Below are 26,599 nucleotides of genomic sequence, written 5' to 3'. Positions count from 1 at the left end.
ACAAAAACAAAGGGGAAAATAAATAAATAAATATTAATAAAAAATTTTTAATGTTTAAAACAAAAAAAGATGGCTGCCAGGAGCAGTGGATTCCTTGTGCAGGCACCAAGCCCTAGTGATAACCTTGGAGGGAAAAAAAAATCCATATATTATCTATTCTTAAAAAAAAAAAAAGTTTTATTTTTATGACAAAGACAGACACCAGAGCACTGTTTATCTCTGACTCATGGTGGTACTGGGGATTGAACCTAGGACCTTTTAGTACTTAAGGCATGTTAGAACACAGGCTTTGAGTTACCTCCCTGGCCCTTATTTTTCTTTTCTTTCAATTTTTTTCTTTTTCTTTTTATAGGACAGAGAGATTGTGAAGAAGGAGATGTAGATAGGGAGAAACAGAGACACCTGTGGCACTGCTTCCCCACTTAAGAAGCTTGACCCCCTTACAGGTCCTTGTAGACAGTAATGCATGAATCCTACCTAATACTTCACTGGTCTGCCTCTCTTTACTTTGAGAAAAAAATCATCTTTATTGGTGATTTGATAGTAGTCTACAAAATTAGATTTCAGGGGCAGGGTAATTGATGTCATCCAAGGTATAAACTAGCACAGAAGACTGAGGCTGTATTTTGAGAGATCCTTTAGTACTGTAGGGAGTGGTAAACTCAGCCCAACTCATTTCTCTCACAGAACAGTTCATTTTAGCCCTCAATTTAATCTCCCAGTTTGAGCATTTATTTAATGAATTGTGAGTTTCGTTAACTCCCTGCAGGGGTCTGTATTTCTTTCTCACCAATTTTGAGTCAGACTCGGTAGAGTGCAAGACAGAGTGACTAGACCCAAAGAGTGTACTTCTTCCTCTGTAGACCCTGAAAGAAGCAGGTACAACGTGCATCTTCAAACACATCAGTGTTTCACGAACATTCTGGAGGTCCTTGCCGTCTCTTTTATGTGGTTGCTGCTTTTGTGAGCTCACACTGGTTATTTAAATGCCTTGAAATTTCCCTTGCAGTGGTTTTGGGCTCTGTTACAGAAGACTTCCTTCGGGTCACCAAACCCTGTGTTTGAGGGCTGGCAGCCTCTGGGTTTCACCAGATTAGGAAACAAGAGGCCCAGAGCAGCCAAGGGAACTGGATGAGTTACAGCTTGTTGTCCAGGGAACACAGTCTGTGCCTGGGTCTGAATGCTTTCTGCTGATACTTCTGTGAATCCCCTTGTGGAGTTGGCTTCTCTAAATGGCCTGCACGCTTCTTCTATCTGCTGGGGGAAGGCTGGGCAGAAAGAGATCAGCATTCCTCAACATCCTGTCTGGAGGCTGGGAGTTAGAATATGTCTCTGTTAATTATAATTTGGAAAGCAGAATCATTTAGGTTTTCTTGCTTGGAAAAAAAAAAAAAAAAGTGCTGAGCCAGGCTGCCTGGAGCCCACTGCCTTGCTCTCTGTAGCTTTGAAGCCTCAGAAACAGACACGAAATAGGGTCTAAATTATGGACTTTCTCACCAGGCTCCAGGTAGCTTCCTGCCATACTCCTGCGAGTGCTCTGTGTTCCCTGAGGACATGTGGACCCTCTCTCCCTGCAAGTGGCCTTAAACATAGCCAGGAGGCCTCTAAGCATCTGCTCTAAGTCTCTAAGTAGCAGGAGTGACTGCAATTAGCTAGCCCAGTTCTGGTGCTATTTGGTCAATGCTGAGATTCTCCCAAGAGATGCTGATTATGGGCCTCTCTTAGAACCTTGCCATCTGTTTGGTGTGTCTCAGTAGATGTCAGCAGCAACAGTACCAATTATCTTAGAGACGAGAAGTTTGCTTACATCAATTCTTGCATCGCCACCTTTGGAACTCTGTTAGTTAATTTTTCTCATTTTCACCTGTAGAGCAAGTGCTACAATAATACAACCTCTTTATTTTTAGGTTTTATTATTGGATAAAGACAGAGAGAAATTGAGAGGGAAGGAGGAGAGAGAAGAGGGAAAGAGACAGACAACTGCAGCCCTGTTTCACCACTCATGAAGCTTTCCCCCTGCAGGTGGGGACCAGGGGCTTGAACCCTTAAGCCCTGTAATGTGTGTTTAATCAGGTGCACCACCACCGAACCCCCAAACCTCTTCCCACAGTATCTTAAAAATGGGTTTTCACTGAAGGCATGTGTGCAAGTCACATAGATAAAAACACTTCCTATAGTAATGATTTTTTTTTTTTTTTGCCTCTAGGGTTATTTCTGGGACTTGGTTCTGGCACTATAAATCCACTACTCCTGGTGGTCATTTTCCCCATTTTATTGGATAGAACAGAGGGAAATTGAGAGAGGAAGGACAGATATGGAGGGAGAAAGAAAGACACACACCTACAGACCTGCTCCACCATTTGTAAAGCATCCTCCTTGCTGGTGGAGAGCAGGGACTTGAACCCGGATCCTTGCTCAGGACCCTGCACTTTTTATCATGTGCACTTAATTAAGTGCACTCCTGCCCAGCCCCCCTACATTACTGATTTCTTCTGACCCTCTCATGCTCCTGCCTGCACACGTCAAGGCCATGCAGTGACTTTTGATACAGGTGGGACTGTTTAGTTTATCCTTGCACCTTGAGGTATCATTTTTTTTTAATTATACTTATTTATTTTCCCTTTTGTAGCCATTGTTGTTTTTCATTGTTGTTGTAGTTATTATTGTTATTATTGATGTCATCATTATATAGGACAGAGAGAAATGGAGAGAGGAGGGGAAGACAGAGGGGGAGAGAAAGATAGACACCTACAGACCTGCTTCACTACCTGTGAAGCGACTCCCCTGTAGGTGGGGAGTTGGAGGCTCCAACTAGGATCTTTTTGCCGGTCCTAGCGCTTTGTGCCACATGTGCTTAACTCACTGCACTACCACCTGACTTTCCCCCCAAACACCTCCCTTGAGGTGCCCTTTAACAAACTTTTTCACCAACCCTGACCCCCTGGAGGTCCCATGTTTTCCAGCGTAATCAGTTTTTCTGGGTGGCTTGACTTCCTGAGTCTTTTGCATGGACTACATTGTAATTGTGTTCATCAAATTCCTGGCTAGTCAGATCACTCCATCCCTTTTTAGTCAGAAAATACAGAGTGTATTGTACTGTGTCCTCTCTGACCAGAACTGAGGCAATAGGCCTGGCCAGTTGTTTGACCCTCAGGGATGTGTGAGGGGCCTTGTATTAGAGACCCTCAGTGAACTTCCTAGAAACTAGACATATTTGGAATCATCAAAGTCCTTCAGCTTTCAGCCTCCAACTGGCCAGTTTGAGGGCAGTGAGAGAAAATCCCCATGACATGGATGGTCATGTGGATGTTGATGACAATCACAGTGTGCTATTTCCTGGAACCACTTCTTGGGCAGAGACAATGGTGAGAGAGACAGGGAAAGGTGGCTGATGTCAAGGAAGGGTGTGGCAAGATACCTGAGGGTGCAGGGAGCAACTCTGTAGATCCCTAGTGAGTGGATCTACAGGGCTCTTGTAGCTATTATTCAGGATGGCTTTCTGGGGTGGAGGTCGGCATGAGTAAGCAGCAGATTCATGATGTGAGTTATTGCTGCAGATCTGACCTCATTCATCCAGTAACTCTGAGCAAGGAGGCCTGAGGACACTCAGATTGTACATGATTTCTTCTGAAAGCAAGTTGGACAATTTGGAAGAGTTCTGCTGAAGGGGGCTGCGTGGTGGGTGATGTACCTGGTTAAGCACTCACATTACAGTGCAAAAGGACTCGGGTTCAAGCCACTGGTCTCCCCCCTGCTGGGAGAAAGCTTCATGAGTAATGAAGCAGGGCTGCAAGTCTCTCTCTCTCTCTCTCTGTTTCTCTCTCTCTGTCTCTCTCTCCCTCCCTACCTCCCTTCCTCCCTCCCTCCTTCCTTCCCTCCCCTCTCAACTTCTCGCTATCTCTACCCAATAATAAATAAATAAATATTTTTAAAAAACAGTTCTGCTGACATTTGGGGTTAAATAATTAAAACCTGGTTTGGAAAGTTCCTTTAATGCATTTGAAGAAGCAGTCCTATTAACTAAGTGTTTTTTAATAATAAAAAAAAAGTTTATACATACTCATGGAAGACTCTGGATGGACCCACAGGTCCATCACAACAGAGAAGTGGAAGAAGGACATCTGATGGGTTAAAAGCTAGTGGTGTGGGGGCCAGATGGGGGCCAGGTGGTGGCACACCTGGTTGGGTGTACATGTTTTAATGTGCAAGGACCCAGGTTCAAGCCCCTGGTCCCCACCTGCAGGGGGGAAAGCTTCACAAGGGTTGATGTAGTGTTGCAAGTGTCTCTCTCCCTCTCTAATGCTTCCTTCCCTTTTGATTTCTGACTGTCTCTATCCAATAAATAAATAAAGGTAATAATAATAATAATAAAGCTAGAGGTGTGCTTAGCCCTCCTTTTTGCACAAAGGTCCCACTAGGGTGGGTCAAGGCAAGGTAGTGTGTCCAGACTTAGGCTAGGAAATAGCTACATAATCTTCACTGAATACTGAGCTTTGGCATTTGACTCTGTCTTTTGAATTACTAACTGTACATGCTATGGCGGACTATGCAAATTTCCCTTCTGGTCTAACCTTTTATTCTCCATTTATTGACTTATTTATGTTTGCAATTGTGATAAAGCACTTCCAGCCTCAAACAGTTTATACAGAAGAGGTCTTGGGGGAAATGCTGGGTTCCTATGAGTTTTCTTTCAGCAGGCAAAATGCTCTGATTCTAGCTTGCTCACTTGAATGGATTCTGGGACCGACTCCCAGGAAGCTTCACTTCCCCTCTGAAGTCAATACAAAAAGTGGCTGGACATCAGACTCATTACATCTGGATCCAAGAGTCTGCGGTGTCCACTGACCTTTCCCTTCTGTCATTATTTTGTCTGTTTGTTTGTTTCCTCTGATTGGAAATTTGCCCTTCTTCAGGAAGTAGCACAGATACTAAAATGCTCAAGGATGGGCACAATTTATGGAGGTAACCTAGCACCTGGGCTGGAGGAAGTAGAAAAAGAAAGGAATGTTTCTTCACTAGGATGGGGGAGGAAGGGTAGTATTCTGCATTTTCTAACATTTTTTAAAATATTTTTATTTATTGTTGGATAGAGACAGAAACTGAGAGGGGGAGGGGAGATAGAGAGAGAGACAGACACCTGAAGCCCTGCTTCATCACTTTTGAAGCTTTCCCCCTGCAGCTAGGGACATTTTCAGTTCTCAGCATCTTTGAGTGGCATCTTGGCCACGTAGGAAGATCCCAGTCAGCATTTTGTCTGATACCAGAGATGCTGGAGTTCCACAGGATTCTGAAGCACCTTTTGAAATGTGACTACAGAAAGGCTGAGGCCAGCTTTATTTACGCTTCTTTATTGGAGACATCCTCCTCCTTCTTGAATGATAGGCCTTTCTCTTTATCTCCACTGTGTAAATAGATTGTTGGGGTGTGTCTGCTTTTAAAATCCATTTTTCCTAGAGCAGAGCTGAAGCTTCATGCAACACAGATTTTTTTTTTTTTTAAGCTCAGGGAAGGTTTCTCCCACCCCCACCCTTTATTTATCTTTTCCTTTCTGCTATGAATTTTATTCTGGTCTCTTTTTATTCGAGAACACCTAGCATCTCAGTTTCTACTTTCTCCTATCTTCTTTGGCTTCTGGGGGAAAAAAAAATACCATTAGATTGACTTTGTAAGTAACTAGTTCTTTTTACAATCCTAATTCTACAATGTGTTGCCACCAACCCAGAGGTTCCTTCTGTAATTACAGTTTAAATTTCCCAGCTATTTTGAGATTCAGCTGTTTGACTTATATATGATTTAGTTTTTTTCCAGATTATCTTACCCTTTCTCCCCCCTATTTTGTTTTCTCCTTGATTTGCTCTTGTATCATGAATGTTGAATCTCCCTGCCCTCTATTAAGGTTGCTAAACAGATCCTTGAAATTTTTCTGCTTGGTACTGTCCTTCAAGTTATTTCCTGCGGTTGAAGAAACACTGTGTCATCTTGTCTCCCTGCCTCCCTGTATATAATCTTTGTTGAACAGTCCATTAACTAGATATATGAAAAGCTAGATTTGTTCAAAGATGGGCCATATGCATTATTTGCACTGTTTGCTGTCTACAGTGCAGTAGCCTCCTCTAAACTGTTTGAAGTTCAGTTTATAACACAACTCCCAGTGTTGGCTTACTCATTCATTTATGCCCTCATTCATTCACTCAGTGTCGGTGCTATGCTGAATCTAAAACTCAGAGCAAGTGGACTTGGCTCTGCCTTCCTGGTCTTTACAGATTGTCTCTTTGTTGTGCAGCCTCTTTCGGTCTTCCCCACTGGTCATATCTCTCACCCTTAGAGGAACATAAAATCACTGCCAGGGTCCATCTTCCCCCCCCACCGACATACACCACTACTTGTGAGGACTACAATTCCCAGAATGCATTGTGCCATGGCCACCAGTATACATGCAATCACAAATCCACAGCTCCTGGAGGTCATTTTTTAATTTTTTTTTATTATCTTTATTTATTGAATGGAGACAGCCGGAAATCGAGAGGGTAGGGGGAGATAGAGAGGAGAGAGAAAGAGAGACACCTGCAGCCCTGCTTCACCATTTGCAAAGCTTTCCCTCTGCAGGTGGGGATCGGGGGCTTGAACCTGGGTCCTTGAGCACTGTAACATGTGCGCTCAACCAGGTGTGCCACCACCTGGTCTCCTGGAGGTCATTTTTATTGTATAGGACAGAGAAAAATTGAGAGGGGAGAGGGAGATAGGGAGAGAGAAAATAGACACCTGCATACCTGCTTCACTGCTCATGAGGTATCCCCTGGGGGTTGGGAGCAAACCCAGATCTATATGCTTCCTACTATGTGTGCTTAACTGAGTGCATAACCATCCAACCCCACCCTGCCCCCCAGCTATTTTCTGCTAATTGCTATCTCTAAATAAGTGGGAAGATGGTCAGAGGTAAAGAGAAAAGTACTCTTAGCCATGGAACAGAGGAAAGGTGCCCAGTGTTCTTGTACACATGAATCCTGAGACTGGTGGCATCACTCTTAGGGCGAGGGAGAAAGGGGAACCCTATTTGGTGGTCTGTGTCTGAATTCCTAGTCAGAAGAGGTACTCTACTATTTGTAGCTGTTCCTCATGTAGGAATCTCTCCACCCTAAACAGTTACCCAGTGGAAAGGCATGGGATAGATGTAATTCTCCAGTCTCCAGCCTAACTGGGCCTTGGTCTTCCTGATGCCTTCTTTGCATCCCCTGTCCCTAACTGCTTGATCCTCTACTGAATGCAGAGTTTACAGTGGAGGACTCTTCCTCCTGCTAGGCCCAGGAATGCTCTGAGCACACTGGTAATGAACTGGTTGCCAGGGACCCTAGTTCTCCCAGGCACATCCATGCACTAGCTGGTTCCAGGTGTTCTGGCCAGCTTGGTGGCCAAGGAAGAGAGAACTTGCTGGAGAGTTCTTTGTGGAGGAGCCTTCAGCAGTGCCAATCACAGCACTGGCTCATTAGCAGTCATTGCCATGGCAACAGGCCTGCCAGAAAGTGGCTTGTTAGGCTGACAACTTCAGAGATGTTTTATATATAGATCTGGGTGTGGGGGGAGTAGGGATGTGGGGCCCTGTGGATATGCCTTTCTTTAGCGCTCCTATTGCTTCTGGGTTTGAGGTGTGAGAAGACACGGAATAGGAGAACCTTAAAACCATCTGATCTGGCTGCTAAATCTAGTGTCTGAGGACCACCCATTAACATCTGCAAGGAGCATTTGCTCACATCTGCAGAAGGTAAGATTCAGGTCCCCCCACCTTCCCCTAGAGGCCTCCCAAGGGGGATGGAGTTCCATGGGGGGAAGTGGAATCCTTTATCAAACTTAAACAGCTGAAGCTGTGGGGAATTAAGTATTAGGTCAGATACGGCCTGGAGACTACAGGGAGGAGTGTGTCTTTCTTAAAATAGTCGATTTGAAGCATTTGGGTTAGGTGAGAGGATCGTTTTCCTTAGTAAGTAGCCATGCAGCTGAACCTTGTCTAATCAGTTGTGCTTAAAGTTTTAATTTCAGAAGTGGTATTTCCAATCAGTTGTTCACTCTAAAACTGCAAGTCAATTTTTTTTTTTAATTCAGTGAATTTAACACTCACCTAAGAGACATGTTCAAAGGCAGCTTCCCTGACTCCTGGTTGGCTGGGTGGTTGGATCAGTGTCATAGAATCTGCCCTGGAACTCACACCCTAGGTGAGTGATGGGAAGCCCCAGAAACAACAATTTGAGAAACACTACTAGAAGGAGTTTGTTTTCACTCCTTAAGCGGCTTCTCTTTTGTCTCACCTGTTCATTTTCTTCCGAGGGGGATTGGTAGCCATCGTTAACTGGAAAATTTCTTTGGTTGCAATTTTTTTTTTAAAGAAAAAAACAAGGAAGTCAGCCTCCAGCCAGCCAGGGAACGTGACTGCTTGGATGTGGGTGGTGATATTTCTGCATGTCTCCCAGGAAGGCATATGCTCCTCTGGAGACTGTAAGACAGGCTGGAGAATCAACCTGCATTGTCTCCCTTCTTGCGTGAGAACTGGGGTGTCAGGTGGTCCAGGTGAAGAAGTAGAGCAGGAGACTTAGGAAGAGCAGATGCTGAGGAGAGTGTGGATTGAGGAAATTGGACAGAAGTCTTCAGAACAAACCTATTTTCTTGAAGTTTGGCTTTACCTTTTAGTTGACTGTTCAGTGGGGTGTGTTGAAAGTTATCTTAAAGTCTCTGATGTGCATGATCCTTATTTTAAAATGGAACAAAGTGTCATTTATGTTTAAGGTGTTACAAAGATTCGAGATACTCCTGCAAAAAAGAAAGGGGGGGGAAGATACTCATAAAATGCTCCTGGCATAATCCTTGGTGCACTAAAAGCATTTGTTAAAAGTCACCAATGGTGAATTCAAGTGGGGATCTGAGCTTGGATGTTTCTGAGTGTCTCCTGGACTCAAGTTCTGAAGTGGTCTGGAAACCTCTTAATAATCTATAGAAAAGAGGATGGCTGTGAGAATGTGGTGTGTGTGTGTGTGTGTGTGTGTGTGTGTGTGTGTGTGTGTGTGTGTACGAGAGTGAGCTTGACTATGCCTGGGTCCATGTAGGGAGGGGGGTGCAAAAGATCCATTGTTATTCCTTAGGCTCTCAGGCAACTGCCTTCCATATACAGTTGAGTAAGTTGTTTACTGAGCCAGGGAATCCAGAGGAAGGGGCAGAAATATGTTAAATGTTGCCTTGTGCTGTAGGACATAGCCCATCTGGAAAAGAGGCAACATTTTCTAATCCCCCTAAGGCCGGCACTGGTTAAGCCCTTCTGAGTCGATACACACTCATCATCTCTGGCCATGGACCTTGCGGATAAGGTTCTGACCTCTAGGTTAGTGTCACCTCTGCTTCTAGTTCCTGTTCCCATGGGAAAGAGCTGAAAGGATAAAAGCAGGGAAGCCACAGGACTAGGGAAGGAAAGGGAAGGATTTAACTGGGAAGGAAGCTCATTAGAAGGGTAAGTTTGGGAGAGACTTTAATTACTGGGTAGTCACTCACTGGAGCCTCCTGATGGTCTGAGGAAGCTCTCCCAGAAGGCCTGCTTGTCCACAGCCAGAGAGGATGAGGTAATGTCGCTTGTTTTGAATTCTATCAGCAAGGGTGAGTGTGCAGGTTAGGGACCCCTAACTTCTGCCATCTCCACATCTACACAGTATTTTTGTTTGGGTGGTAAAATATACCTAGCATCAGGGGTCAGGCAGTGGCTCACCTGCTTCAGCATAGACATTACAGTGCTCAAGGACCCAGGTTCAAGGCCCTGGTCCCCCACCTGCAGGGGGAAAGCTTCACAAGTAGTGAAGCAGGGCTGCAGGTGTCTCTCTGTCTCTCTCCCTCTCTATCTTCCCCTTCCTTCTCAGTTTCTCTTTGTTTATCTAACTATATATATATATGGCATCTGCGACATCTATATATCTAGTTTTATACAGCCACTACTCTCTTTTCCATTTTAATACCACCCCCCCAAAAAAATAACACCCTTATTTACTTCCCTTCCCCCTACCCACTCCCTTGTTCCTAGCAACCACTAATGTACTTTCCATTTCTATGAATGTTCCTATTGTGGGCATTTCTTATAAATGGACTCAAACAATACATGCAGTCTCTGTGCCTAGCTAATCATCCCCACTGGAGCATGAATTAGTACTTTACTCCTTTGGGGGACTGATTATTGCTCTGCATGGATGGCTTTGGTTTATCTCTTCATCAGGGAAGGGAAGTTCTTAGGTTGTTTTCACTGCTTCGTGATTGTGGGTAAGGTTGCTATAAGTGAGTGTAGGCAAGAGTTTGAACTTCATTTTTCAAGTCTTTGGAGTATGAACCCTACTGTGTGTCTGGTTCAGGTCAACCAGCAGGAGGCAGGACTTTCTGGAAAAGAGGAAAGACAAGGGGACCGTGACCGTCTTGGGTCTAGAGAGGCACAATAAATTACAGACACAGTGTGACAGGGGCCCTGCATGGGAACAGGGAGGGGCACCCTCTTTGCCACATTGACTGAGTTTGGAGATAGGATGAGATGACCCAGGTGCTCTCTCTTCCTATCTTTCATCACCTGGTCGTGGTCCTTTCTGACCCAGTATGTGATCCCTCCTACCTCTCTCAAGAAGGGGACCTCAGGAAACTCCTGAAACCTTTTGGTCATCAGTGTCGTCAGTTATAAACAAGGGTTGATTCTAACTCTGCAGGATTAGCTACTGACTCAGTGTCAATCTGAAGAGAAAAGCACTATGCAGTGGGGGAACCTGGACAGGCATCACTGTTGCTGTGAGGATCAGAGGTCCTGCTCATGTCCCCTTTACTAGCCCAGGGGAGAACAGAAACCTTCATCCCCCAACCTCTCACCAGAAGGTGTTAGTATTACTCTTGGTCTTCCTGTGTTTACCTTTGAAAGTCTGGTAGTCTTGGAAACAGAAACCTCTGAGAAGTCCCATTTCACACATGGTGGCCGTGAGGCTGGTGTGGATGCCAGGAGCCTCCTAGACTTTGCATTACGGGGCGTGCATGAAGACTGGGCTTGCTTTGTGTTCAGATGCCTCCCATCAGCTGGGAACCCCCATTTATTGAGTGACAGGCACTCTCCTAGGGGCTGAGTCGGTTATCGTTTGTCTCCACCCCTCTTTCACTGAAGTTAATATTATCAGCCTCTGTTTGTCTGACAGAAGCAGAAGTCGATGCAGCTGCTTGAGTCATTTCCTTAAGCCCCTTGACTACTAAAAGGCCGCGTCCGGATTGGATCCGAAGGCTTTTTGAACTAAATCATAGAGGCTTCTGGGCCTTTTCTCTGCAACCTTTTTCTGGTCATGCCAATCTTGTCCCCTTGTCTTATATCCTTTGTTTGTTTGTTTGTTTTGTTTGTTGTTAAATATCTTATTTATTTATTAATGAGAAAGATAGGAGGAGAGAGAGAGAGAGTGAAGGAGCCAGACATCACTCTGGTACTTGTGCTGCCAGGTGCCGGGGGAGGATTGAACTTGGGTTGAGACCTCATGCTTGAGAGTCCAATGCCTTTTCCACTGCGCCATCTCCCAGACCATATATATATATATATATATATATATATATATATATATATATATATATGAAGAAATCACTTAAAGCACTTAAAGGGTGGAAACAAGTTCCCTTCAGTAGTGTTTCTCAAAGTGTTGTTTCTGGGACTTTCCCATCATTCGCCTAGCGTGTAAGCTCCCAGGCAGATTCTATGACTCTGATAAATATATATATTTACATAGATGTTTTTTGTTTGTTTGTTTTTACCGAGTACTGCTCAGCTCCTGCTTGTGATGGTGTGGGGGCATTGAACTTAGGACCTTGGGGCCTCAGGCATAAGAATCTCTTTGCATAACCATTACACTATCTACTCCCTGCTTTATATCTTTTTAAGATATTCTGTTTCCTCTCGTAAGCACCAATACGGCCTTCTTAGCTTAGATATGTTGATATATCTGACTCAAGCAGGACTATACTGGCATCTTATTATTCTGATTTCTAGAATATTTCTCTTTCCCACATTAGATACTCATGTACAAGTCTCCTAACCTACCTATTTCTGTATTATTACTGACTCACCTCAGCCAAAATGTACCCTTCCTGTGTGATTTTATGTAGCCATGAGATCTCTCTCTCTCTCTCTCTCTCTCTCTCTCAAACTCATCACCTGGTCTTGCATGTATTTTGAATACTGTCCAAAAAGCATGCGGTGACCCAGGTAAACATGCTCAGGTGTGTCCTTGAGCGACATGGATGTATTCTGCTGATGGGAAAGTGGCCCACGTGCTGTCTATCTCCTCAGACCCTGGCAATTCAAAGACTGATTCTGAATCCAAGAAGCACTGTGGATTAATAGGTATGGGAGACAGAAGTGTTCAGGGCTGCAGGGAAGGCTTTTAATTAAATTGTGAAAATTCATCATGAGAGCTCTGCCACAGGCTGCAGAGAAGGCCACCGGGAGGGAGGCCTGTTTACTGAGTCCCAGGAGCAGCCAGGATTGATCAGCTCCCCACTGAGGGCATGCAGGGCACTGCAGGAAGCAGCAGTATGCCTTCTCCACTGCCTCTGCAAAGAGCCAGCACTGCCTGAAAGCCCTGTGTCCCTCTTGCTCTCCTTTTGTATATAATCTTGTTTTCCACAGCAGTGGCCATCAGTGACCATCATCTGTGGGCGTGACTTGAGGACACTGAGGACGTTTAGGAACCAATAAGTCTTAATCTTTCTGAACGGGTCTCAGCTTGGCCGAGAAACTCATCACCTCACTCTTTGTGTGATTCTAGTCAATTTATTTTCTTCATAAGGCACAGCGATTGTGTGGGTTCATTCGGAGCCCTCTTCCTTTATTTTTAAATGTTCTTACAGTTAACGATTTTTATTTTTTGTGTGTGTTGATTGAAGAAAACCCAGATGGGAGAGATAAAGAGAGAAGAAAGCTCACCCATCATTTCACAAGCAGAAATCATCTCTGTTTTGGCATCTGTGTCTACACCTAATTTCTCTGTGTGAAATAATACACCTATATTATTCCGTGATTGATTTTTAAAGGAAATACCACTGTGCACGGTTAAAAGAATTCACAGTTCATAAATGCATATGATGAAAAAGGAAGTTTCCATTGTGTCTTAGATTCCCGGTCTCTTTGCCAGAGTGATGATTTGGACTCTTGATGAGAAAAATACCACCTAGTGCTTCATTGACTCTTGACATTATTCTAGAAGGTTTTACATCTCTCTCTGCTGAGACTTGGTGTTAATTATTGCTGGGATGTTTATACAGCAGGCCCTAGGTCTCATCTGTTGTTGTACTTAGTGAGTCCAAGGATTTCAGGCATTAGAGTCCACAGTGGGAGCATGAGTGATGTCCCTCACTTCTGAACATACCCCCCCACCCCAGTTAGCACTCCTCTATGCAAGTACAGCCCCTTTGGTAAATTTCTAGGGAGTAAGTGAGGAGAAAACCCAATTCTGTGAATTGACTGCCATTTCCTTCTGTCCTCCCAAGCAAATATCCATTCTGCAGTGGCTCTGGAAAAGCCAATACTCCTCACATCTCACACTCACACCAAAAATATATATACATACACATGTGCCTCCTTTGAGCTCCCCTGGGGGGGGGGGCCTTGACTGCCCTGGCATTAAGCTACTTCAGAGTGACTTCATCTGCCTCTGACTTCTGGGTTGAAAAACAGTTGCACTGATGTCAAATGTGTGTGTGTGTGTGTGTGTGTGTGTGTGTGTGTGTGTGTGTGTGTGTGACCTCTTCTTTTTCTCCTTTACAGAAACCTGGGATGGTCCCCCCTCCGCCAGGAGAGGAAAGCCAGACTGTCATTCTTCCACCTGGCTGGCAAAGCTACTTGTCTCCCCAGGGCCGCCGTTACTATGTCAACACGACCACCAATGGTGAGTCCTTTTCCCAGGAGCATCCTGCACCTGATGTCCAGCTTCTATCTCTCTAAAAGGGCCCCTTCTCATCTAGAGTCTGCGCTTGACATACTGGCGTCCTAGAGGGTTCTGTGGTCAACAGCTGGTGTACATTGGCTTGATTTCTTGCAAGCCTAAAAGTACTTATCATCCAGAAGGTCCCAAACAGGGTTGCCAGTATGGGGTTCCCCTAATTTCACACCGCCATTCTCTTGCCCCGTGCTGGTGTTTCTTGGACTGCTCTGTGAACAGTGCTAGGGCTACTATGCTTGGCTGATTCTTCCAGGCAACATAGGTCTCGTGCTCATCTTTTGAGTCTCAGTGGGTCTGCATCTCTGTGCTGCCAGTTATTAATGGATTTGTTGGGTCTTCACAATGACTCAAGGACTTCAAGGTGCAGACTGGAAAGATGCCTGCGGGAGGGCTGGAGAGATTTATGGAAGATGTTACAAGTGCTCTGAGCAAGTGAACAGAGCAGGGTTTCAGGCTATGTTCTTTGGCAGACTAGGCGGAGCAAAACTGCCAGGACTCCCCAAGGCAATTGCCCTGGTGGAAAAAACAGTGGCAACACAGAAAGATTTGGTAGGAATCTGAGGTGTGTGTGTGTGTGTGTGTGTGTGTGTGTGTGTGTGTGTGTGATGATGATGATGATGATGATGATGATGATATCCTACCGAGATCCACCTGTTTGCTTGACCTTGACTTCTGACTTCCTTGGTGTCTACTCACCTGACTTATGACCACCTCTCCCTATTGAGTATGACATATGGCCTGTGATCTTACTGGGGCTCTGGTGACAGGAGAGCCAGCTTCTGTTCAGAGGGATTGACAGAGAACAGTACTTATAACTGCCACTTAGTTGACTGGTTTGTTTTTGTCCCCTGGCAACATGGTCTCTCTACACTTTGGAACTGGAGGATGGAAGGGGGTGGGGAGCCCCAGTGGAAGAGATGACTGAGGCTTCAAGGAAAAGAGAAGTAGGGTTGTTTCTGACCATTCTAATCTTAAGCTTCCTCAAAATACACACATGAGCAGTTTTGAGCTTTATCAGACTTTGAAGTTTCAAAGCAAATTGTTTCTGTGGAGTTCCCATGTGTAAATGCAGAAATTGGGCCATATGATCCTGAGGTCAGCAAGAATTTAGATCCACTCCTGTCTTGAATTACTCATCTGCAAAGGGCCATAGTTATGAAAGTAATTTTCTAGAATCAACGTGTGTGTGTGTGAGAGAGAGAGAGGGAGAAGGAGAGGGAGAGAGAGATATTAATTGGCAGTAGTATATTACCAGTTAAAAATAACTGAATACAAAATTTTCATGGATCAAAGAGATAGCTCACCTTGCTGTGCTCACAGTGCAGGTTCAAAACCCAGCACCGCAAGGGAGATTCTATTATGCCAGGGAAATTTCTGGTGTTCTGTTGTCTCTTATTCTTTCTGTCTTTCTCTCTCTCTTTTAATCTCTCTATTTGAATGGAAAAAGTAGCTGAAATCATGCAAAATCATGCAAGCATGAGACCCTGGCTTCACACACATTAAAAAAAAAGTTTGAAAAGTAGAAATATTTAGTCCTCACTCAATATTTATTTGTTCATTTATTGCCACTAGAATTATTGCCAGGCTTAGTGCCTGCACAATAACTCCCAGCAGCCATTTTCCCCTCTAGATAGAAGATGAGAGATAGACAGAGAGAGATAAAAGGAGAGACAATACAGAACATTCTACCACTTGTGATCTTTCTCTCCCGTAGGTGTTCCGATGTGGTGGTTCAGGGCTTGAACCTAGGGTTCTCATTATGATAACATGTACACTCTACTGGTTGAGCCACCTTCTATCCCTCCCTCCCTGAAAAGAGCTATTTATCATGAATATTTTCCCAGAGATTTAGATTTTGTTGTTTGCTAAACATAGGCATACCTAATACTTTCTCATAAAATGGAAGCTACTATTCACATTGGCAGGGTACTGTGGATGTACCAGTATGCCTGTACCTAGACATTGTAATCTAACTCATTCAAATATTTTTTTATTTCTTTTAATAAGAGAAAGATAAATGGAAAAATACAGAGAGACAGATGAGAGTACTGTTCAACTTTGGCTTATGGTGATTCTGGGGATAGAACCTCAGGCATGAGAGTCTTTTGACATAACCATTATGCTCTTGCCTCATTTTTTAACATGGTGTGTGATAATTTACAAGGTATTATATGCTTCCATGAATTTAGCTAACACTCCTTTTTTTTTAATATTTACTTATTTATTCCCTTTTGTTGCCCTTGTTGTTTTATTGTTGTAGTTCTTATTGTTGTTGTTGTTGGATAGGACAGAGAGAAATGGAGAGAGGAGGGGAAGACAAGAGTGGGGAGAGAAAGATAGACACCTGCAGACCTGCTTCACCACTTGTGAAATGACTCCCCTACAGGTGGGAAGCGGGGGGCTCGAACCGGGATCCTTACTCCAGTAAACTGCGCTTTGCGCCACGTGCGCTTAACCCCCTGCGCTACAGCCCGACTTCCCTAACACTCCTTTTTTAAAGAACATGTTTAAGTCCTTCTTCTTCTTCTAGCATTTGCCCTTCTTCCGTAGCCAGTCAACAGCATCAGGTTGAGCCTGATGTAAAGTTTCGAGACCTCCTTTGAATCTGGAGAGGTGGCAGTCCTAGTTCACAGTAACAGTGTCTGACAACTCAGACTTTAGCATATGTTCCTGGGTCAGGACTTTCTTGTGGATTCTAGTATATCATTCCAGAGACTGTAGCCCAGGAGTTGGTAATCTTTTTTCTAAAAGGCCCAGGAATTAAACAGTTTAATCTCTACCATGGCTATTAGGCTCAACCATTGTAGCCTGAAAGCAGCCATGGACACCATGTAAAGCAAGAATTGATTGTGTCCCAGAGGGATTCTTTGGACACTTAACTGTGAAATTCAAGAACTTTTTACATACCTTTAAATGGTCTTCTTTTGATTCTCATTCAGCCATTTAAAAACGTAAGACATCATCTTAAGTTCAGGAGCTGACGGGCTATAGAATAACACGGGTTATTCTATAGCCAGGGTGGGCCTGCAGGTCACAGAGCACAGCCGACCCTGCTCATACTCTCTGACATCTCCAGTACATGTAGGCCTTTTCTTCTTCACCTGGAGTTCAGTTATGCTCATGATGCATCTGTCTGAATCATGTTAGATACATTCTGGTCTTAATTCTTTATTGCTTGGTTCACTGACAGATACATTCATTTGCTTATTCAATAAACTCTTTAAAATGTTGTTGTTTTGTTGTTGTTGTTTATTGCCACCAAGGTTATTGCTCAGGCTTGGTGCTTGCATGATGACTTCATCGCTCCTGGGACCCCCTTTATTTAAATAAAGGTTTCTAAGAATTCAAGATAAATTGAGAGGAAATGGAAAGATAGAAATACCTGCAGCACTGCTCATGAAATCCCCCCCCCCCTGCAGGAGGGGATCAAGGACTTAAACCTGAGTCCTTGTACATGATACTACATGCATCCAACTAAGTATGCCAAACGCAGCCTCTCTCATTCAGTGAACACCTATTGGGCCTCAAAAATGTTCCAATCACGGTATGAATGCTAAGGATAGAATAATTAAGAAGAAGAGAAGCAGTCTTTGTCCTCAAAGCATTTACATTTTATAGTAGAACCAGGTCTTAAATGAATATGGATTCGAATGCAATTATGAACATGGATTGGGAAATGCCTCTCTGACCACAGTTAGTCATTTTAAGAGAGATTGTGGGACCCCTGAGCATCATGGTAAGGATTTGGCTCTTGAATTTAAGGGAGGAGATAACCAAATGTTCTTTCTGATTCTGCTTTAGAATTCTAGCCCCTGGAGATTCCTGAGTCGCTGTCTCACTACTAAGACACATTTTTTGCCTCAAGGGTTATTGCTGGGGCTTGGTGCCTGAGCTACAAATCCAATGTTCCTGGCAGCCATTTTTTTTTTCCAATTTATTGGACAGGACAGAGAGAAATTGAGAGGGGAGGGGAGACAGGAAGGGAGAGAGAGAAATAGACCCCTGCAGACCTGCTTCACAGCTCTTGAAGCATCCCCCATGCAGGTGAGAAACTGGGGACTCAAACACAGATCTTGTGCAGGACCTAGTGCTTCACTGCCTGGGTAACTGCCTGCCTCCACTAAGCCACCTTTCTGTCCTCCCAATTCTTAAGTTTCTTTCGATGTGAACCAGAGTGGTGCTAGGAAGCCAGCCTTCTACTTCAGACTGCCAGCGCTGTTTCTCTCTTTTTCTTTTTCTTTGCCTTTCATCTCAATAGACGTAGTCTCCTATAATCCCTAAACACTTCCATTGCAGAGGACTCTGGACACAATAGGGTACGCTGCCACACGTTTTTTTCTTTAACACATACAAATATAACAAGCTTAAAGTCCAGGTTACATTTGCATGACTCACTTGGCTAATCTGCTTATTTTCAAATACATTTAGAGTTTTCCTGACACTCCTGGGGATAGTCACAGTGCTGTTTGCGCTGGGCTGTGAAGACAGACAATCACATAAAAAGGCTGCCACCACTTGCAAGGACTTCAGTTCTAATGGAGTCAGACAGTGATGGAAATCAGTCACCATGATGGGTATTAGTGATGAAATCTCAGTTGGGTGTTAGTGCTGAAATCTCAGGCACCCTAGCCCTAACCCTAAACCTTAACTCTAACTCTAACCCTAACCCCTAACCCCTAACCCTAACCCTAACCTTAACCCTAACCCCTAACCCTAACCCTAACCCCTAACTCTAACCCTAACCCTAACCCCTAACTCTAACCCTAACCCTAACCCTAACCCTAACCCTAAGGAAAGGTGCCTATACTCAGGCATCCTTTGCTGAGATAAGAAGAGACAAGCAACTAGGACACAGGTAGACCAGAGTATTCGACAAAACAAAGGAACATTTCAGTGAAGTAGGAGGAGGCAACAGAGCCATGGAGGATTCTAGGAAGCACCTTGAGGAGTTGAGGCTCTGCCCTGTGGACACTGGCAGAATTTGAGAAGAATTCAAAGCGGTGGTGTGACATAGTCAGAATTGTGTGATCGGATTGCCTGTACAGAAGAGTGAAGGGTTTTGGGACCGGGACTATAAGCACAGAGCGTGGCAGACTAAATGAGAAGAGAAGGAATGAGGTCAGCAGCACATGGATAGCTGTGGCCAGAGAGGAGAAGGTAGACTCTGACAGACATGTTCTGGCAGGTTATGAGAAAACTGCTCTGATTTTTCTGTGTTTTCTTCTCTATGGGAAGAGCCACAGAGTGAAAATACAGGCCCAGGGAGGCAGGGGTTTGTAAGATAATACATCCATGTTAGGTGGATGTCCCTTGGGAGGCATTCAGGGAAAGATAGAGGGCCCATGTTTGGATGAATAAATCTGTCATTCAGGGGACATCTGGGCTAGGGATAGGAATTCAGGGAGCACAGATTGACAAGCAGAGAGCAGAATAGATATCACCCCTAATTTATCCTCATCTTGACCTGGGACCATTACACACTGACCCACCTGCACAACTTCAGAGGCGAGTCCAGAAATCAAAGGCAAGCCATTTGGAGAGAGCCTGGCAAAACAAAATGTAAGGGGTGAGGGGGAAATATTTTTAAAAGAATTATCTGACTGAGTCCTAGTGGCCCTGCAGTGTCTGTGGAACCTTTATTCAATGGTCACCTCCTTCCAGCTCCAACATGGATCCCATGAACCCCTATGTCCTGGGAACTGCCTTGAGTTTTCTCTCTACAGAACGAGGCTCTGCATTTTTTTTTTTTTAAATAAACTTTACTGGGAGGAGGTTAATGGTTTACAGTAGTGTTGATAACACATAGGTACAACCACTCATCTCTCCACGATAGCTATCTAAGTATCTGTAAGACACTCCCTCCCCAAACTAGGTTTCTCTTACAGAGCTAATTTCCCTCACTCCTTGGAGTTGTCCTTGGAGTTGTTGCATTTGACCTCCCAGTAGCCTCTCAAAAAAAAAGCCAGATTACATCCCCCCCCTGAAATTGATGTTTCATCTAGTCCCAAAGTCAAGCAGTCAGTGTAGCATGATTGAAATATCAGCCCTGCTGGGCTAGTGTGGTGGTGCCTCTTCCTGAGCATGTACTCTCTGGGTTGGAGAGAACTCGACCGGAGCCAGCCTGGGCTGCTACTCACTCAGCAACACAGGAGAGTCTTGAACTCGTGGTGGAATGGGAATGCAATGTGTCTTTATTGATCAGAGACAACGCTTTTATAGGATAGAACCGGAAGTGGCAAGTCAGAAACGGAAATGGCTAGGAAACAGGGTGGAGAAAGGCAAAAAAAAAGCAGGCTGGGAATGTAGAAACTTCCTTAGCAACTGTTGCGAGGGTTTTAACCATTGGGATTAATGTTACCCTGCAGGCAGGGTGGGGATCTTTCAGGCAAAACAATGATTATGTAAATAGGCCATAGTATCAGCAATGCAGGGTGGAGCAGGGAGAGCTGGCTTAATGCCCGACATCCCCAAACAGAAGAAGGTAGTTGGTGTGGACATGAGATGAAGAACCCAATGCCTGTGTCTCAATGCAGAGAGACTCACTGAGTGCTGTGTAAGTCAGCTCTCATTATAACTGTTCCTAAGACTTTCTATGTCCTTGTGTTGTGTTTTTCTTTTCCTAAAGTTTTAAGTGACCAATGACTTATTCATTCTAGGGAGAACCTTCAAATCACCTAAGAGGTGATGGCTTGTGGGCCAGTTTCAGCTTACGGTCTATTATTGTAAATATATTTTAATTAGGGCATAGCCATCTTGTTTTGTTGACTTTCTGTCAAACACTGCTTTGACTCCATGATGGTGGAGTTAAATAGAGACTGTGTAACTCACAAAGCCAAAAATAGTTATTCTCTGTCCCTGTTAAATAAAAGTTTGACAATCCCTGGTCTGAAGAAGAGAACCTATTCATTTTGCACACAAGGAAATGGAATCCCCGATGTCATAAAGAGATTTGCTCAAGGCTATTCATCTGTCAGACTATGCCCAGATCCCCAGTCTTCTCTCTCTCTCTCTTTCTCTCTCTCTCTCTCTCTTCAGAAGGGTAGCATGGTTAGTAATCTGGTTTTCAGTAAAGGTGGCTAAATTTGTGAATTAATAGAAAAAGATATCTGAAATAGCATTTATCTCTAAAGGGGAATGTAAGTATCTAATTAAGAGTGGCAGCTGAAACCCAGGAAATCTGGGAATTGTATCTAAGCTCTTTTGACACAGAATCCATACATGTTTCATTGTGTTTGAGTGAAACTTGGAGGATTAAACCAGAATTTGAGCTGTTGAATTGTTTTGTCAAATGGTCAGTAGTTTTGTTGATTTTTTGCTTTAATTTTTCTTTAAATGGGTGGATTCCCACTGAACTTGATCGCAACAGGAAGTCATGTGAGTTTCTGGATAAATTTTCTAGCAGGACATTTTTAAACACAGTATTTGAACTTTACTTCATTCTGAATAATTGGATACTTTTTGAATTCCCTAGATTGAACAACCCTGATAATTCCCTGTTAATAAAAGTTGTCACAAGAAACTTCCATGTTCCCAAACACCTCTGTTTGCTTCTGTTCATCTGTTTTGGATAAATCAAACTAAAAAAAATTAAAAAGGTGATTTTATTTGCCACATTGAGTTGATTGGATTAGAGTGTGTGTGTGTGTGTGTGTGTGTGTGTGTGTGTGTGTGTGTGTGTGTGTGTGTGTGTGTGTCTTTTCATGGGTTTGTTCGTGCATGGTTTTTGTTGGCTATATTTTTCTTCAGTGGGCTCTTCCTGAAAGACTGTCAGGCCTTTGAACTTATAATTTGCTTCTATGTGGGTGTTTTTTCTTCTAGAGAACTCAGTTTTAATTTGTAAACATAGCCTTCATTTCTCTCCAGTTTTTAAGACTGGTAATCTCTTGGAACTGTGGCATTGCCAAGTAGGTTAGAGAGTAATTCACATTGCCCATAAGCTAAGCACTCTAAGAGGAGAGAGAGGGAGGGAGGGGGAGAGAGAAAGAGAGAGAGAGAGGATTTAATTGTTTTCTGTATTCTAGGAAGTTAATTTGAAAAAGATTGTGTGTTCGTAAACTCTGTAAGAACTTTATTTGCTATTAAATGGAGTCCTTCAGTAGTGGCAAATGCCTTGGAAATGAAACAAGAAAGTGTTGAGTAAGACCCAGCAACTCCATTCCCAGTTACAGACTCAAGAGAACTGCAGCCTGTGCTTCTGAATACCTGTACTGTTCTTTACAGCACTATTCACAGTGGTCAGAAAAGAACACAATTCTTTAAATATTGAAGGCAAAGACAAGATAGTGCATAAGCCTGTTATTGAATATTGATTATTCAGCCATAGAAGCATGAAGTACTAATTGAATACAGACCACAGCATAGCCTGACACAAAAAGCTGTATATTGTGATTATATTTATATGAACTGGCCAGTATAGGCAAATCCATAGACATAGAAAATATTTTAGTGGTTTCCAGGGGCTGAGGAGAGGGTGAATAAGAGTCATTGGTAATACTAAGAGATTTTTTTTTTTTTTTGGTAATAACGAAAATGTTCTAAAAATGGTAAGGAGTGCTTAAGTCTGTGAATATATGAAAAATCACTATGTGCTCTTTAGAGAGTGGGTTTTATGGTGCGTGAGTATATCGCTATAAAATTGCTATCAAAGAAGGCTGGGTGGTGGTGCACTTCGTTGAACTACACATTACAGTGTGTAAGGACCTTGGTTCAATCCCCTAGTCCCCATCTGCAGAGGTGAAGCTTCATGAGTGGTGAATCAGTGCTGCAAGTGTCTCTCTGTCTTTCTATCTCCCCATTCCCTCTCTAATGTGTCCAAATGTATCCAAAATGAATAAATATATATTTTAAAAACTTTCTTAAATTTATGAGAACAATTATTTCTCATAAATAATTGGTTATTTCTGGGAGGTGGGAGGGTGAGGTCATAGAATTCGTATTGTGGTACGGTAATCTTATAACCTACTAATAGTAAACCATTATCAGTAACATCTCCCTACTGGAGATCCTGGGCGAACTGGTGATGATCTTGGTGTCCTTGGGCACGATTCCTGTGGTGCCTCAATTAGAGATTGCTTTAGGAGGCCCCTGAAACACAAGTTTGTTAAAAATATCAATGCGGGGCAGAGGATAGATAGCATAATGGTTATGCAAACAGGTTCTCATACCTGAGGCTCCAAAGTCCCAGGTTCAGTCCCCTGCACCACCATAACCCAGAGTTGAACAGTGCTCTGGTTTAAAAATACATATATATATATATATATATATATATATATCAATGCATAGGTCTATCAGCTCACTAAATCAGATCTGCTATTTGGGAAGAGTGAAAGTTTCTGCTTTATGTTTGTAAGTATTTTCTATTTTTATTTTTGGGCTTTTGGGGTTGTTTGTTGTGTGTGTGTGTGTGTGTGTGTGTGTGTGTGTGTGTTGGATATAGACTGAGAGGTAGAGAAAGAGTAAGAGTGGGGGTTAGATAGAGTAATGGTTATGTGAAGAGACTCTCATGCCTGAGGCTCCAAAGTCCCAGGTTCAATCCCTTGCATCAACACCATAAACCAGAGCTGAGCAGTGCTCTGGTTAAAAAAAAAAAAAAAAAAAAAAAACAGTAAGAGACCACAGCGCTGAAACTTCTTTTTGCACAATAGGGGCCAGACTTGAGCTGGATAATGCACATGGCAAGGCAGTAGACTATGCACATGAGCTGTTTCACTGGCCATGTAACATGCTCTAGTAGTGCTCATTTTTTAAAAAAAGATAAGTACTAGAGAGCAGCACTGTTGGACTCTAGCTTATGGTGGTGGGGGAGATTAAACCTAGAACTTTTGAGCCTCAGGCATGAAAGTCTTTCTATATAACCACTGTGCTACCTCCCTGGCCCTCCCCACTCGCTTTTAATTGCAAGAAGACTTAAAAACAACAAAGATGATGAGAGCATAGGTAATAGATCAGTTATTAGGAAGTTGAAGAGTAAATATAAATCAGGGGCCAGAAAGTGACACACCTGGTTAAGCACACACATTACAGTGCACAAGGACCCAGGTTCAAGCCCCTAGTCCCCACCTGCAGGGGTGGGGACTAGGGGCTTGTTGTTTTTACTGTTGTTGTTATTGTTGGATAGGGCAGAGAGAAATCGAGACAGTCAGGGGGAGAGAAGCAGACCTGCTTCACCGATTGTGAAGCGACCCCCCCTGCAGGTGGCGAGCCAAGGGCTCAAACCAGGATCCTTGCATCAGTCCTTGCACTTCCTGCCATGTGCACTTAATCCGCTGTGCTACCTGGCCCCCAGACCTGTGTTAGTTGTAAGATAAAAGTAATTTCTCTGAAGTGGGGACAGAGGACTGGTATTGTGAAGCTTTATTTATTTTTAACAAGGGGCTTCAAATACCTCCTGCTGTGCCCTCTTCCTAGGATTTTTCTATGTATTGGGCATATCAGTCCATGAAGCATTGCCTTTTAGGAGGACTTCTGTTTGGTGCCCATGCACATGCGTGCGTGCGTGCGTGCATGCATGCATGTGTGTCTCAAAGGGGAAGGTAGTGGGGTTGAGGACCACAGAGGAAGTTGGGGTCCATGGGGAAAAGGCAAGTTAGACAGAGACGGTGTGGATGTTTAAAGGATTAAGTCCCATGAAGTTAGTGAAACTTGTAGCAACAAAATGGAAATTCTCTGTGGCTTCTATTCCAGTGAGTGGGCGCAGGCTATGTGAATTGATTATCAAGCAACAAGTGTTTTCTAAATGCCTTCTCTGTGCCCAGCTCTAATTATCCAGTTGGATGGCTTCTTGCAGGGGGTGGTGTGGGCGAGCACAATGCAAATGGCTGTGTGTTTGCAAAGACTGAATGCTTCCCGAAGTGGAGAGGAGATTGTGAAGTGGGACATTCCCTGTGGGTTGGAGTCAAATTTCTTTCTTGCCTTAATAGACCTCTGAAGGTGCCTTCCGGCTGGAAAATTCTATGAAACCAGGAATTGTGATACCAATATGTTCATCACCCACAACAGCTGGGGAATGTGCCTCCCTGTGTAAAACTGGCTGCCCATCAGATCTTGAGGATTAGATTTGGAGGAATGTCTTGGAGCTTGCTTTCTTTCTTTCCTTCTTTTTTTTTTTTTTTTTTTTTTTTTTGCTATTTCAAACTGAATTGGATTCCATGTGAGACAGTGATCATCCAAGAGGTGTGGGAGGAGTAGAACAGGGTAAGAAGTTAGTCATGCAGGATGAGTGTATTTACTGTATTACCACTCCCTAGGAGTGGTGTGCTGAGTTGGTACAGGGGCACCGAGACCCCAGAAGGGTACTGTCATTCTTGTACAGCTCCTAAGCTGGATCATCTGAATAATGTTGTTGAGTGACATTCCTGTCAACCTTACAAATCATTAATTCCTAGCCACCTGTTTAAAAACATCCTCTGCCTGAGAAGAAATAGACCCAGAACAGGAGTGAGAGTGGATGGGAGTGTTATCTTGTTGTGTTTTCGCCGGGCTGGCTTCACGGGCGGGTAACAGACAACCCGGGACTCATGGCTGGGTTGTACGTAGTATCTCTTTATTCATGCAGGAAGCAGCGCAATCTATACCAAGCTAAGCTAAACTAAAAGCTACAAACAATCTTGTCCTTATAAATATACTGGCCCAGTAGTGTGAGAACAGGATGTGATGCAGAGAGGGTGGAGAGAAAAGTGACTAGTGAAAATCAGGGTATGACAAGGCGAGGGGGCGGAGCAGGCAAGAATTCTACCACTGAACCACCAGTGCCCTGGAGGGACGGTGGTGCTTGTTAACAGAGGTTATGTAAATAGAATGCAGGGGGGATTAAACCAAATGAAACAGAAGGGGTTTTTAAAAGCAGAATTAGAAGTATACCAACAATTTCCCCTTTCTTTTTAACTAATGGCCATAGTATCAGGATTGTGGGGTCAACAGAAACCTATATCATACAGGCGTTTTCAAAAGAACTGGGATAAGACAAGGAAAACAAAATAGGCGAGCAGCAATAACCAGTGTGATGCCAAGGGGAGCGTTTCTTGCCTCAAAGGGCAAGGCCTAGCAGGCGAAAGGGCATTTCTTGCCTCTGGGAGCGCTTCATGCCTCTGGGGGCATCTCTTGCCTCAAAGGGCGTTTCCTGCCTCTATGGGCATAACCTAATAAAGAGGGGAGTTTTCTGTCTCTGTAAACAGAGCCGGCAGGCGAGGGGACATGGTCTATAAAGTCTCAAGGCAATTGGCTGAAGTTAGTCTTTGAGAAACACAGCAGTGTGTACTAGTAAGTCCGATGGAGGTGTCAGTCCAAAGTAGCTGACCACAGAAGAAAATGCCAAGGGATGAAACGCTGCATGTCTGTCTCAATGGGGAATGTCGGCCACCAGAATTCTGCTTTTCTGTAGAGAGTGAGCTTTTGGAGTCTATGAATCTGTTTCTTCAGGTCGTGCCAGGTCACATCATTGGTTTCCGGGGGTGCGTTGTAGTCATTCCATCTTGTGGGCGATGTCAGAGAACAGGAGTCCAAATGGATTTCCAGGAATTCCATTTGAGTAGATGCTTTTTCATGTGAAGACTTGACAGCTGAAATTCACTTACTTGTCAAACAAAACTTGTAGCAGATTAGAAGTTTACTATAATTGATAACTCCAT

General features: G+C 43.8%; 1 protein-coding gene across 3 annotated transcripts in view; it reads left to right on the top strand.

Moving 5' to 3' along the window:
• Positions 1–26,599, top strand: part of GAS7 (growth arrest specific 7) — a 282,047-nt gene that overhangs the window by 166,823 nt on the left and 88,625 nt on the right. For all 3 annotated transcript variants that reach the window (XM_007522665.3, XM_016188358.2, XM_007522673.3), the window contains exon 2: positions 13,799–13,919. In XM_007522665.3, the coding sequence (XP_007522727.2) occupies positions 13,799–13,919 (121 nt within the window). The remainder of the gene's footprint in view (positions 1–13,798; positions 13,920–26,599) is intronic.

Source organism: Erinaceus europaeus, chromosome 12, assembly GCF_950295315.1.
Source record: "Erinaceus europaeus chromosome 12, mEriEur2.1, whole genome shotgun sequence".
NCBI lineage: Eukaryota > Metazoa > Chordata > Mammalia > Eulipotyphla > Erinaceidae > Erinaceus > Erinaceus europaeus.
The sequence above is the reverse complement of the archived record's forward strand: the minus strand, read 5'-3'. Positions and strand labels throughout refer to the sequence as shown.